Raw genomic sequence first — 15,288 nt, 5'->3', positions numbered from 1 at the left:
ATTTATACATCATCTGAAAGCTGAATAAACAAGCTTTCTATTGATGTATGGTTTGTTTGGACAAAAGGACAGTATTTGGTTAAAATACAACTATTTGAAAATCTGGAATCTAAGGGTGCCAAAAAAAATCAACATTTTGAGAAAATCACCTTTAAAGAGTTCCAAATGAAGTTCTTAACAATGCATGATATATTTACTGTAGGAAATTTACAAAATATTTTCATGGAACATGATCTTTACTTTATATTCGAATGATTTTTGGCATAAAAGAAAATTGATCATTTTGACCCATACAATGTATTTTTGGCTATTGCTACAAATATCCCCATCACATATGTGAATTCAAGTAGTGAATAAGATAAAACAGTGCTCATGATAATAGAGGCATAGCTGCAACATCAGTTTTTATGGCATGAGCTGAAGATCGCATCACACCGCATTCATGAGTGTGATGATGTCACTCACTGGGAATGTTAAATGGCCTGGAGTACCTCAAGATATACTGTATGACTACAATGCACGCAGACAAAAAGCACGCACAACAGAATAGCCAAAGTCATTCCCATTCTCATGAATCGTGCCCTTTTGTTTGGCAAAGTGTGTTCACAAATGATCCATTGTGTTCACGAGCGGTTTAACTACGGCTTACGGTGCCGGAGGGCTGCCAGCGGCGTGCAAGAATGTCTGCTTTAGCCCCATGCCCTTTAGCCTTTCACACAGGGAACAAACTCTACTCTTCCTGTCCATGATGTCATCGAATGGCAACATGAGACCCGCAGCCTCTCTCTGCTCAGAGGTCACGGCCTACAAAAAGAGCTCCTCAGCATGGGGAAGGTAGAGACCCGATCTTGATGTATTAATAAACTGTGCCTTTTGGACACTTCACCCGATTCCTCTTCTTTCTGTACACTGAGGTTGTTCGGTTGTTTCTCTGTCCCGTATGTATGTGTGTTTGAGTGCGTTTGTGCGATGGGAACAGGCTGACCCAGGCTGCGAGCTTCAAGCTCTTGCTGGTGAGCAGCGTGTTCTTTATCAATGACCTCGGGGCCGCAGCTCTGCAGATTCCAGCCATTCCTCCTCCTGATTCATTGTCTGCCAGACAAATGTTAATTGTTTTCATCATTGCCGGCTGTGCGGGGCCAGTCAAACGGGCCCATCTCACCCCGTCTACCTTCCCCTTTAATGTCTTTCTTTGTGCGGCGCCTCATTCTTATCACTCTTTCAGCCTCTCCAGTTGACCTTCGACAGACCAGGGGTCACGTCTCACATTATCCACATATTATATGTGTGCTCGTCTTTGTGTTTCTCTCTGTATGTGCGTGATTGAAATTAAGAAACACCATACCTGCCCTTTTAAGTAAAAAAAAATAAACAATTAGTACCTTTCATAAAGAAGATCTTTTCACACTCATAGGTAGAAACAGACTCACCTTGACATTTTCACTGAATGTAGTTGACCTAACTCGAAAATATTGCATTAGAGCATTTCATTCAGTTATAAACCCCACTGCGTTTATTCTTTTAGAAATTAAAACATTTTTTATGACCTTTAGACATCACCCCTAATACTCTTAATGAACTAAGCTGACACGCTTTTCTACCGTAATGCACTCAGCTACTGATCTCTATAGAATTTCACTTTATTACCACGGTCCAGCCGTTAGAACGCACATTTGACAATTATCGTGTACTGTGGCTCTTGAAAGACAGGTGTGTAACATTTACTTTTTCAGAGAAGCAGACGGAATTTATTTCTTTCAGTTTGCTCAACACACCTTTTCAATGGGAAGGTTTTTCCCCTTTTTCTTTCTGTCTTTTTCTTTGTCTTTGAGGCCTCTTTTCTCTATGAGGACAAATTGTTTTGTTGCTCAAGGTTTGTGGGTCATACTCAAAGCTATGGATTTGAGAGATACAGAGGATTTCAATGCACACTGTTGTATGAATGCCTCTTTACTGCGGTTTTCTGTGTTATGGAGTGATTTCACTCAAACTGTTTTTGTGGTAATTCTCGTTTTAAAGCTAATATGCATTTTTAAAATGAAGCATTTTATTGGTATTTAAACTAAGTGTGTCCATAATCTATTATGCCACAAGCTTGGATATTTTGTTGTCTTTGTATATGCATTCAACTTCATTCTGTGATGTTGTCTTTTTCCTTAGAATCCTCCTGCATGGAGAAACTCCTTTCTAAAGACTGGAAAGAGAAGATGGAGCGACTCAATACAGGCGAGCTGTTAGGTGAAATTAAAGGTAAGAAGCCTGACTAGTCCTATCATTTAGTCCATGTATCAGAAAGCAACCTTTTCTGGTCACTCTTTATATGAGTGTGATGTACACTATGGCAGCTATGTGACCCTGGACCCCAAAACCAGTCTTAGGTAGCACAGGTATATATCTTTTATGCCAAAAATCATTAGGATATTACGTAAACATCATGTTCCATGAAGATATTTTGTAAATTTCCTAACATAAATATATTGCTTAATTTTTGATAAGTAATATGCATTGCTAAGAATTCATTTGGACAACTTAAAGGCGATTTTCTCAATATTTTGATTTTTTTGCACCTTTAGATTCTTGATTTTCAAATAGTTGCATCTAGGCCAAGTATTGTCCTATCCTAACAATGAATCAATGGAAAGCTTATTTATTCAGCTTTCAGATGATGTGTAAACATCCCTTATGGCTGGTTTTGTGGTTCAGGGCCACATAATTTGTTATTTAGCTCCTGGAATGGAAATTAGACATATGATTCTATCATTTTTGAACACACTTTCAAAGAAAAGGTAGGCTTGGTATAAACAGAGAAAAGGGGAGAAGAATGCACATGTGTTTGTTTTGGAAGACAGTACGGCCCATACACTGTTTATACCCTCTGAAGGTGTTCATGGGATGTGCTTTTTTTTTCTGCACGAGCAGGTCTTAGCACTGGCTGTTACAGAGACGTGTTTATGTAGCAGGAGACGGCACTGCACCGGCTCTCTGATAACGCGCTAGTTCTGCCCGGCTCCAGCCACGCACTCCTCCCTCACTATCTCTGACTCTCTTTCTCTGGCACACTGGGGTTTGTCGTCCATTCCCGCCGACACCAACCCGCCCCATATCCTCTGAGCTTTACGTCGACTCTCGTTTTACGGCCACATGTTTTTCAGTTGGATGAGGTACAGGTGTCATAGCGGTCCGAATATCCGATGTTATAGCATCAGTATGTCAGGGCGCTTTTAATGGTGAAGACATTTAGGAGGCAGTTAATAGCGGGATTTAGATTGCGAGGGTAATAACATTGGAGATAAGTGTTATTGTTTTTTTGTTCCCTCGCTTAATGGTTCCCTTTTCCTTCCCTGCGCTATTTAGAATTATGAATAACGTTTGTCCTTGGTTTTAATTATTGGATTAGACTTACTCTGCGCGGCGTGTGGGTGGAGGAGGGGTCGAGTTGGGGGGGAGGGAGAACAGGGGAAAAAGAAACAGTCGTACATTCTAATAAGTGCATTCATCGGCAATAACCTTAATGAACCCCCAAATGTAAATCACATCTCAGTAAACCAGATTCATTGTACCTGCCCCCGTTATGTGGCACCGTAGATCAAAGTGCAGCGAAGAAAATGGAGAGGAAAGATTTAGCCTTTTGAAAGGAGATCTTTTTAAATTACAGGGTATTTTTCTGTTGGATAAATGGCATTGGGTGAGGTCATGTTTAAAAGGTATAAACAGGTAGAAGGCGTTGATAATACCCCACCAGTGGCCTCCGTCGTGATTTCCAGCGAGGCTGCGGGTGACTGTAGAGAAACAGACAGAATTACTTTTCATATCATACCGGCAGCCTAAGGTTTCTAATTAGCCTGCCATTTCATATGACTGTAGACATTTCAAAGGCCTCCTTTGTGCTCCCCCTTACAAAATGTCTCTCTCTGCGTTTGAAGTTGGCCTGATGTAAATACGGGCAATTAAAAAGGAAGCTCAGGGTTGGAGACACACAAGGTCTGCTTAATTAATACACAAACAAAGGCAGCAAGCTGGAAAAGAGAAAACACACACAACTTATGATTAAGATCTAAAGTGTTATGATAAATCAGAGAGCGCATTAATAGTCAAGTTAAAAAATCAATACAAAGGCCACACGTTCCTCCAGCTCGAAATTAATGGAGGAGAGTGCCGGAAAAAAGATGGCACGAGGATGAAAAGGAAGCTGTTGCCTGTTTGGCCTTGCTGTTTTCGCTCTCATATTTGAACCAATGGCATTGTGCATTCTACCCACAGTTCTTTGTGCCATTGTTGCCGCACTACAAAAACCCGTCTTTGATTTTTGTTCGATAAATAAATCGACTAGGAATCGCTGTCCCTGCTGAACTGTACATCTGTGAAAAATAAAGTTTCTCGCTGCTTTTGAAATCTCCGCAGCTGTCTTTAAAACCTTTACATATTTTTCACCTTGTGAACCTGTCGAGACACCACTCTGTGGTAAGAAACAGAGTTTAGGATCTGAAAAAAGTAACCGATTGCTTTAGGGGATGAAGAACAATAGTGGAGAGAAAGAGAGAGAGAGTGGAAAAAACACTGAAACTAAGAGAACACTTAGATCTGTTTTCTAAAACGCAGCGACACGTCCAGACTTGCCCATCTCTGTTGCACAAAACAAGTAAACAAAGTCATCACACCAGATCGCTTTTTGGTTTGAGATCTATTCGTGTGTAACAAGTTCAGTTGACGTTTCTCACTTTTCAGGTGGTTTTAAAGCCCTGTTTATCTGGTAAAATCAAATTGTAGCAGGCTATTTATGGCCGGGATTGTCTTTAAGTGCTCTTAAGTGTTGCAGAATCCTACGTGTTTTCTTTAAGCCCCATGTTGACATCGGGCCCAGGTTGAGGGGCAGCGGTAGCGGGTACAGGGCGTATAGGGGAGTCAGCTACGGATCGCTTTCCACCCGCCGCCACTGGAGAGCTGTGTTTGTTTTCATACCTGAGCTCAGCTGTCAATCAGGAGGAACGGTGAAGAGAGAGATGAGATCTGCAATACAAAACCACAAAGCAGGAGAAGCAGGATGTCTGGAGGACGTCCAAACCACAGCAGTGCCTGCTTGATTGTCAGAGAGAGAGAGAGAGGGAGAGATGCATGAACAAATACAGAGTAACACATCAGATAAATGCCAGAGAGTGTTAATCACCAAACGTAATGCAAAGAGCGGTATAAGCTTTTATTTGGCTGCGGTTCATTTTTCTTACAATTAAAGACGTCTGCACCCTTTTTCATTACTTGGTGTACACTATGCTGGAAACTTCTGAAAATATTTTAAATGAATATTCTGGTGGAATTTTAATTTGGCTTTGTCATTTTAATGGATTTCATTAGTGAATCAGAGGGTCTGCACTTGCTGCCGAGACGTTTTTGTTTTTATCGCCTTGAACGTTCGGATGTCCCTGACTGTGTAAAAAAACTGGAAATCAAACTGTACTTGCAAGATCAGAGTATCAAAAACCCAGAAAAGGACAGAAAATCTGAAATCTCAGCATTGTGCGATCGCGTGAAAATGGTGACTAGAGCTGCTGCATGGAAAAAGAGGTCCCTCGCTTTTTGCCTAATCAATTTCTGACTGCCGTCCACATGGTTGTGGAGAGAAAGTCCTGTGGCTGGTAGATAAGTAGAAGCTTTTTAAGAGAGCGGCAGGGCTGAGTGTGATTTCGATGTGACTCGTACCTGGCTTAGACGCTCTTGGACAGAGAGCGGACTGTGAGGGTACAGAGCGCCGATTGTTCCAGCAGCTGGATTTACTTGAAAACATGATTATTCAATTTAACGTCAGCTTTATTCTTAATAGCTCCAATAAAGGCAGAGAACCCATGCTAGTGTAGATAGAGTATGTGATGTGACACTCAGGGATAAGCATAAACACATTGTAAAACAGCATGTTAAATACATGAAGCAATATATAATAAATCATTATATTCTTTAAAAAAAAAAAATCCAAACTAAGACATTTGAAGTTAATGTGTTAACACATTGTTTTTATGCTGGTTATGCATTTATTCAATTTACCGTTAGTAATTTCAATCAGTTCTGTGGGATTTCTGAAAATGACTAAAATCATAGATCCTCATTTTATGTTTTATTCATTTATAAAGAGATCTTACAGATCTCATTTATAAATGATAGATCTCTAATAGATCATTCTAAATGTTGATGTTTTCATTTTATATAATTATTATAGGAAAATCATAATGTGAAAGAATTACTGTAGATTTATGCTCATTACATTTGTATTGCACCTTGACAAAAAAAATTATTGTTAAAATTATTTTAAAACTGCATTTTTACTGCATTTTGTTTTTGTGATTTATGCTTTGTACATTTTATTGCACCTTGACAAATTTGTAAAAAAAAAAAAAAAATTAACTGCTAAAATTATTTGAAAACTGCAGGACAACAGGACAGAGCTTTGTATTTAAAATATACATATATAACACATTGTTTTTATGTTGGTTATGCATTTATTCAATTTACAGTTAGTAGTTTCATTCAGTTCTGTGGGATTTCTGAAAAAGCTAAGATCATAGATCCTCATTTTATGTTTTATTCATTTATAAAGAGTGATAGATCTCAAAATATTTCTATATATTTGTTAGTAATTTTAAATGTTGATATTTTTTATTTTATATAATTAAATTATTAAAGAAAATCTGAATTTAAAAGAATTACTGTAAATTTATGTTCAGTACATTTTATTGCACTTTAACAAACTTGTAAAAATTATAACTTAAAATTATTTTAAAACACCATTTACTGCTGCTTACCATTTTTTGTGATTTGAAACATAGTGGAAGGAGAACAGGATGAAAAAAAAAAAAAATAATAAAACCTAATTAATTAAAAAATATATATATATATAATCTATGTGTATATATATAAAAGATTTTTATTACATTTAATAAACTTAAACTAATAATAATAATTTAAACTTTAATAATAATAAGAGAGATTACAAAAAAACCACACAACCAATATGAGATTTATTGTAATTTAAATATTTTACTTAATTTATCATTTTTGTACAAATATGTTACCAAAATAATTGAGCATTTTTGGAGTGAAGCAAAACAAAACACATTTCTGGCAGCTTACCGATTTTCGATCCGTGCCAGATTTGAAACCGCTTTCCATTAGTCTTTTTAGGCATTGTTCCTGACCGAGAGAGAGGAAACCTTCTCCACCCATCACAGCGTCTGAAATATTCCTCCATCTCCCCCATCCTCCAGCAGCACGCTCTGCATTTTTCTCTCCCTAACGCCTCAATAGTCAAACTGTTTGCCCTTATGTACACAAGTGAAATATGAGCCACTGTAAATTATTATTCTTTGGGCCACATTTGCAAGATGAATGCGGGGAAAGCTGTGCTCCGTTTCTCTCCTAATGAATTGAGGAATTTAGCTTGTGGCGTTTGGCTGTAGAAAGGCACACCTTGTTTGCTGCCTCTCCTCACATGGTGTTATTGAAAGTGCTTGTGAACAGGAGTGCGTTGAGGGAAAGACAGTCATCGAAGCAGCCTGACACACACTAACACACACACACACACACACACACACATATACACACTGTTCAGACCTCAGGAAAATCACTTCACTAAACCACAGGGCATGCATTTAAGCTTTCCTGCTAGGCAAATATTTTCATTTATTAAGAAGATTCACAATGTCCTACCCTGTTACAAGCTCTAGTCCTGGGCTACATTGGTGGTAAAACCCAATAATGCAATTATTCACAAATTAGAAACATCTTTGCGTGATGTGTGCCACTAGCAAACACAGGTTTAATTCGGTGTACCGCAGTGTCGGGAGAGCTAATGTTTATCAGAGGGTGGGTCGCAGAGCTAATGTTCTGCTCACGGCCGTGTAATGCCGTTTAAGAGCTGGCAGGGCCATGCCCGGGCCGCTTTAGCGCATGTCACGCTGGATTTCCGACTACAGTGGAGTCTCCGGACTCTGTATCCTCCCAGGGTCTTAAGGGGATGTACACGGCCGCTAACGAAATCGTTTATGCACAAGTTAGGCCTTGAATGCTTGTTGAGTCTAATCAGGGGTTTTATTCTCTCTAATGATAATAATAATAAAGCAGAAAGAGGTCAAGGCATCTGAGTGAGTGATAAATGGGCGATTTTAAAACGTGCGTGTTCAAGGGCGGCTTCGTTCTCAGCGGTGACCTCGGTGCCGATCAACTTTGTTAGGTGGAACATTGAAATGCACACGAGGAGCTCTCTGTCCCGCATCTGTCTGCGTGTGTGTGTTATGTGGTCAGGTTGAGCTGTTATCTCGGTAGGACTCTTTAATGAAGAGGTTTGTGTGATGCTGAGGATGCTGGGAGAAGAGCAGGGCTCTTGCATTATCTTAATTACACTCGTGAGCATCGCTGCTGTCGTCATTAGATTATTAGTCGGCATTAAAGTGCCCCATGAACGTCAAGAACATGAAGTGTGTCTCTGTTTAAGAGCCACTCTGTTGACTTTTGGTGTCAATCAAGTGTTTTTGAGATGGGAGGGGAAAAAAAAATCCCTGTTGAGAGTGTGTAGTAAGATGTAATGGAGTGCATTTTAATTTACTTCGCATACTTACATTTCGAATTCCTCTCTCTTTCTTTCTCTCTCTCTCTCTCTCTTACACACACACACACACACACACACACATACTCACATACTGACACAATTATATGTAAATAATTATCCAGAATAGATTTAAATACTGTGTTTTGGTGGCTAAGAATGTTAGAAAATTGGCAAAAAAAAATTTTTTAAGAGATAGATCTCATATTATTTCTATATATTTGTTAGCAATAATTCTAAATGTTGATATTTTTTATTTTATATAATTAAATTATTATAGAAAAACATTTATTGCACAAATTTGTTAAAAAAAAATTATAAGGGTTAAATTTTTTTTAAACATTTACAGCATTTTGTTTTTGGGATTTGAAACATAGTAGGAGGAGCATTGTATTAAATAAAAAAAACCAAATTATTTAAGTTTAAGATATTATTATTAAGTTATTAGTTTAATAAAAATTATATATATATATATATATATATATATATATATATATATATATATATATATATAATTTTTATTAAACTAATAACTTAATAATAATATCTTAAACTTAAATAATAATAATAAAAATAATAAGAGAGGTTACAAAAAGAAAAACACACAAAACATGAGATTCATTGTAATTTAAATATTTTACTCAATTTATGATTTTAGAATTCCGCTTTCTCTCTCTTACACACACACATACTCAAACACACAATTATATGTAAATAATAATCCAGAATAGATTTAAATAATGTGTTTTGGTGGCTAAGAATGTTAGAAAATTGGCAAAAATAACATCTATATTTTTTATTAAATCAATGTTTTTTCCCAAAATAAAATCTACAAAAAAAATTTATTTTGAAGTCTACACTAAAAACTGTAAATAAAACAGTTTTTTGGTATGTTGTACAAGAAAATACAGGGTTTCTGCTTCAAAATTCGACCCTTTATTCAGTGTGTTACTGTACTTGCCATTTCTCTTTGTAATTATCTCTAAAATCTACTATCAATTTCTGAGTGAAAATTCTTTCAAAGACATTTTTTTTTTCCAGTGTAAGGGACTCTGTGGGCGCAGCTTCATATGTGCTAACATGCACAACTAATTACATTTAAATGCTCACAGTGCTGCATCCGGTTTGGCACAAGTGAATATTGAGGACAAGACGTTCGCCCTCTTTTTATAGCCTGGACAAGAGCCGTAAATTTGCATTATGTTAAATTTTAATGCAGTATTGAAAGGGTTTTTTGACTTGATGATTTGAGCTGCCATATGCTTACATGTACAAGCAGCTCCTGGTGCATGCTAGTTAATGAAGTTTTATTGGCAGGATCAGCAGGGTTTCGATCATCGCGTTGGGGCAGCAGGCCAGGTAACAGCTGTTGGTCATTCCGCCTCAATTCAGGAGAAAGGGAAACTTTTTTTAGTATTTCAAAATGATGCTTTTTAATCATTATTTTTTACATTGTAGTTGCAGTTTATATTTTATAAATGCCATATAATTAGTAATTTTAATTTAAAATTTCTATATTTTTATGCTTTTAGGTATTTGCATGTGTAGGTTCATATATATGTCAGCTGAGCTGAATTCTAATGATTTGGTGTGTGCCTGTGTATGTTCTCAGTCTTTAATCTTTGATTTAGTTTGATCTTCACCCTTGGGTCTTGTCTTTAGATGCAACAAGGTTCTTAATAGTGATTGAGCGTGCTCACTTTGAGGTCACTGACAATACACAATTAGATTTTTAATTGCCTTTTATTTAGGATGAACTCTCTTTTTTGGTATTGACAATAGACGCAGATTCTTCACATAAAAGAACCTTCAGAGTTCAAACGGGGGACTATACTGTAAATCCTAGTCCTTGTGTATATGTATTGGTGGGCTGACAATCATTAGTGACCCTGTTTTTTTTTTTTTTCTTTTTGGTTCAGATGAGGGAATATACCTTTTCACAGTCCCCAGCCGCCAACCATGTCAGGCACGCCAGCTATGCGCAGTCCGTGTCCGGACCCGGCCTGGGCACAATCGCTGCATTTAGAGCCCTCTTAATTTATTTAGGATGGGCTCGCAGCATATGGGAGCATCCACAAAAGCCAAATGATGGAGAAACAAAGAAATTCCAGTATTCGGACATTACGGAGGGAAAAAAGTCATTCAAATTTAGTCATAATGGTTCAGCTGTCCCAACCAAAGGAAGAGAAGAGAATAGAGAGTCTTTCCCTCTTTCGCCCCCTTTCCTCTTTCTTCCTAGTGTGTGCCTGGATCTTTTATCTCTCGTATTCACTTGGGACTCTTCAAAGTAACAAGCTGCCCTCTCTTCCCTCGGTGCTGGACTTGGAACTCAAATTAGGGACTGCTTGATTAGAGGAAAAGGGGGGTGTTGGGTTGGCCTAGGGTGGCAGAATGGCTGTTGGACAGAACAAATCGCACCCCTACAAAGTGTCTTTTATCTGGTGGCCCCTCTCTTTGACAGCTCCCTCTCTCGCTCATTCATTGCAGTCACAGTTGTTTCTCTCCGGTATTCGAGTTGGGCATTGTGGGAAATGTCATCCAATCTGGTTTGTGACAGTGAAGGGAGAGGAAGGTGAATGTTCTGTTGACGTCGTCTCTCTTGCATATTCTCCCTCATTCTTTCGGTTTCCTCCTCAGCCAAAGGTCCTGAGTGGAATCTTGTGTCCTCGTTGATGAATTAGACAAATCTAACCTGCTCTCATTATTTAGCATCTCCTGGCCAGACCGTATCAAGTCAGAACGACAATGCAATGAGACACCTTTACAAGAGCAGCCAGACTCGCCGCTGTTAAGAGCAATGCAATATGCACCACTGCTCTCTTTGTCAGCACTCTACAGACAGATACAGGCCGAGCTCCCCCGTGCTCCCCTGCCAATAAAACTTTTATCTGCTTTTAAAAGGAATCTATAATTCAGTGCAGGAAGAACAGGATTCTCTATACCAAAACAGGACTACCAAAAAACACTATTCTCATTTAATTCCTACAAGTGTCTTTTATCCATATAAGTAAATATCTGCATATATATATATTCATGTATTTATTTCTTCCCACCGTAAATATGTCAAAGCCTAATTTTTGATTAATAATATTCATTGCTAAGAACTTCATTTGGACAACTTTAGGGCCAATTTTTTTTTTTTTTAGTTTTTTTTTAATATTCTCCTATCCTAACAAATCATACATCAATGGAAAGCTTATTCATTCTTAATAATGTAATAATATTCATAATATTGTTACATTTCAGCCTGATTATTGCCCTCGATAAGATGTTGTTTGGTATTCTAGTGCACTTATTTTGAAAACATTCAACTTTCCATAATTCACTAATAAGTTGCTGTGCTGTTATAGTCAGAAAACAATGAGATCCAGAACAGGGAGGGGAAATCTGAGGAGGGGAAAACAGGAGTGAGAGAGAAGCGTGAAGACATTTTGGTAGCGGGGTGGGGTGGTTGGGGTGAACTCTGGACAATCGTGCCGGAGACGGAACAATGGAGCCTCTGTTAGTATGCTGTTGGTGTTTGTGCAGACCGGCACTCGGCACACAGAACCTGTGCTGGGCCCTCCGCAGTCTGTGGTCCCTCGGTAAAACTCGGCTACTGTAACACGCGAGTGTGCCCGGTTAACACTATAGTTATACACACAAAAAATACATTAAAAAAAAAATTTAATTATGACATTTATCCTTATGGGAGTGTACCCACGAGCAGAATCAAGCATAGTGGATTGTGTGATTGAAATGTGTGATTGAGTTGGAGGGTTGTGCGGAGAGCTCCTGAGTGGGCAGAATTGAGTCCAGATGTTTGCCCCTCGGTAGGATATGAGTCCTGTCTTCCCCCAGAGGCCCCTGAGATCCTCTGTTGGGAGGAGGAGCAAGTTATGCTATTTGACATCCAACAGCCCTTCTGACTTTGTGAAGTGTCTCTCCCTCCGTCCGTTGAGAGATGCTCTGCCGCCCCCATCCCCTTGTGACTCTCTCTCCCTTTCTGTTTTTGAGCGTGCACGGGGGCAGATGTCAGTCCCGACAGCAGCGGTCGCTAAATGCGGCCCTTCATGGCACAAGCCAAAGGTTAATAAAATCGGTAGCAAATGTATCAATTTTACAGATAAGCCATTCACAACAAGTGTAGTCGGCTGAATAAAAAGTCAATTCAGGCCCAAGGAAACCACATGCAGTAGCAGTGAATGAACGCTTTTTAGGTGCCTTTTTTGAGAGAGAGGCTAAATGGAGAATTGCAGCCTCTCTCCTTCATCGCCGCCACGCAAGCCTGGCCAGTAAATTGCTCTGAATGGGGGCTGGAGGTTGACAGGCCCTATTAAGACAAACGGCCTTCCTCATCGGAGAGATAAAATAAATCAGGTGTTTAGTCAAATTAAAATAGTTGAACTAGAGCGGGCCCCAGGGAGCCCCTTCGGAGAAACTCAAGACAGATGTGGCCAGGGGAGCACAGGAAGACACCCAGGAAAGAATTTAACACTGAGCTGGCCTCTAGCCAAGCCGATCGTACTGTTCTCACGGAGCAGCAGGTTACTGTCCGGAGGCAGGATCACTTAGCATTGATTAGCTTAAGGTACAGCGCGGCCTCATGGGAGGACGTGCGGAAGGCACGCACATTGTCTGGTGTGATTACGCCGTTTGATGCGTGCGAGAGAGATAATGAGAGGATACAGAGGTGACGGTGACCCTGTTTGCGAGAGGCACATCAGCTCCGAGGTGTTTGCGTCTGCTCCTCCTTTAATGAGAATTGAGAGCAGTCATTACATGGCAGCGCCTCCAGTCGCGCAACTGTCGCACACGCACTTGCCCTGTATTGTCTGTCACTAATCTGCCACCTTCACTCGTCTTGTGACAGCTTCTCTTATTTAATAGGAACAATTCCTCACCATCTCTCCACGACGAAAGAGAGAGCGGGACTCGCGACCTTCGCACTTTTAATGAAGCCTTTCTGTTATCAGGCCGAGACTGTTTGGATGATACCATTCTCGGCTCTGAAGGAGCTAGAATTTCCCTCCCGGACCGCCTTCTGCGGTCTTCGGGAATTCAGGACTGAGACTTACTGTTTGGATGCTCAGCATTCGCTGGCTCTGTCCTGCCCTCTCAAGAAAAAAACCTGATCCCTGGAGCTTCTCGATTGTGGGCTTTTTATATCTCTGAAGCGCAGATCAATTAACAAGGCTCTGTTTTCCACCACTTGCTTTGTTTGCTGTTCTGTCTCTAGGAAAACTGACCTTTGCCTTCGTATAGAGACTATATTTAAGAGGTGAGGGACATCTGGCTGATGTAACGTGAGACGTAAACCTTTTCTTCTCACTGCTGGGAGAGTGTAAAGGGTCATGGACAGAAGACTTTTTTTTTCCTTTCACTGTTTGGTTCTTTGTGTTTGACTACATGTGTTCTGTTGCAGGTACTCCAGAAAGTCTCGCAGAGAAGGAGCGACAGCTCTCCACCATGATCACACAGCTCATCAGCCTGCGAGAGCAGCTCTTGGCCGCCCATGATGACCAGAAGAAACTGGCTGCCTCACAGATGGAGAAACAACGTCAGCAAATGGAGCTGGCACGTCAACAGCAAGAGCAGGTGAGAATGTGCAAACCAAGGTGCAGCGCCATTCAGAATTTAATTCAGAATCAAAGTCATAAATCAGAATTAAAGTCAGTAACTGATTTTGCGTTAAAAATGTAATGATGTAGAATAGAAATGAATTTAACTTGAATGGCAAAATTAGTACAAATTCGAATTTTTAAACTTCACCTATAGAAATTTGAATTTGAATTGAATTTATTTCCCATGATGCATGTTGGAATTCAGTAAATTCCTTTTCTTGCAATTCCAATTCATCTTCCTGTGGAATGTGGCCAATTCAATTCAAATGCAGATATCTTACTGGCTTCATATTGTATATGTCCTATAAATCCAGTTGTTTTGTTTAAAGCCAGTCTAATGAAGATATTATCAGCCATGCATCACATATTCTCATTTTACAACCTCATTTATCAGAGGAGGCACTTAAAACAAGATTGCTCTTATTTGCTTTTAAATAGGTAATGAGTTCTTCTATTTAGCGATTTAATATTTTAATTTATTTTATGGCTTGACGTTTCACTCCTTGATAAATCGGTCTCTGTCGTGAGGAGGGAAGCGCAGAGTTACGGTTATTGTATATAACTGATGAAATATGGAAGCACGTAAATTGGTAGGGAAATTTTTCACTATTAGATCAAACTTTGCACGAAAAGCATGTGTAGATCAAGCAAATGAGGCGTAGTGAACGCATCAGCAGCTCATGAGCTCCGTTAATGTCGCACAAGATCCATCTACATCTTCAATGTTTTTATAGCGAAACCATATAATTGCTGTCAATTTATTATGCAGATGAGTAGGTGCATATTAATGCGGTATGCATTTACCTGAAACGGATGCACGTTTTCTAATTCAGCCTATTAATGTCATCCGAATCTCTGCATTAATATTCAACTTTATGAGGATTGTATATTCATTGTATGCTCAGCTGATTTTAATAAACGGTTATTTCAGGAATTTACTGTTGAAAATGCGTCCCTTTCCATTAATGACAAACAAAATGGAGGGATAGGACAGAAGAGAGCGAGAGAGAAAGAGAGGGAGGGAGGGAGGGAGGGAGGAAGGGGGGAGCCTGAAGTTAGGATGTCATTTAGCCGTCCAGACACGACACAGTAATTAAC

General features: G+C 39.3%; 1 protein-coding gene across 1 annotated transcript in view; it reads left to right on the top strand.

The window, feature by feature from the left end:
- Window positions 1-15,288, top strand: part of sox6 (SRY-box transcription factor 6) — a 159,277-nt gene that overhangs the window by 81,448 nt on the left and 62,541 nt on the right. The window contains exons 6-7 of the mRNA XM_073837149.1: window positions 2,161-2,250; window positions 13,992-14,164. Coding sequence (XP_073693250.1) covers window positions 2,161-2,250; window positions 13,992-14,164 — 263 coding nt within the window. The remainder of the gene's footprint in view (window positions 1-2,160; window positions 2,251-13,991; window positions 14,165-15,288) is intronic.

Source organism: Garra rufa, chromosome 3, assembly GCF_049309525.1.
Source record: "Garra rufa chromosome 3, GarRuf1.0, whole genome shotgun sequence".
In the NCBI taxonomy this organism is placed as follows: domain Eukaryota; kingdom Metazoa; phylum Chordata; class Actinopteri; order Cypriniformes; family Cyprinidae; genus Garra; species Garra rufa.
The sequence above is the reverse complement of the archived record's forward strand: the minus strand, read 5'-3'. Positions and strand labels throughout refer to the sequence as shown.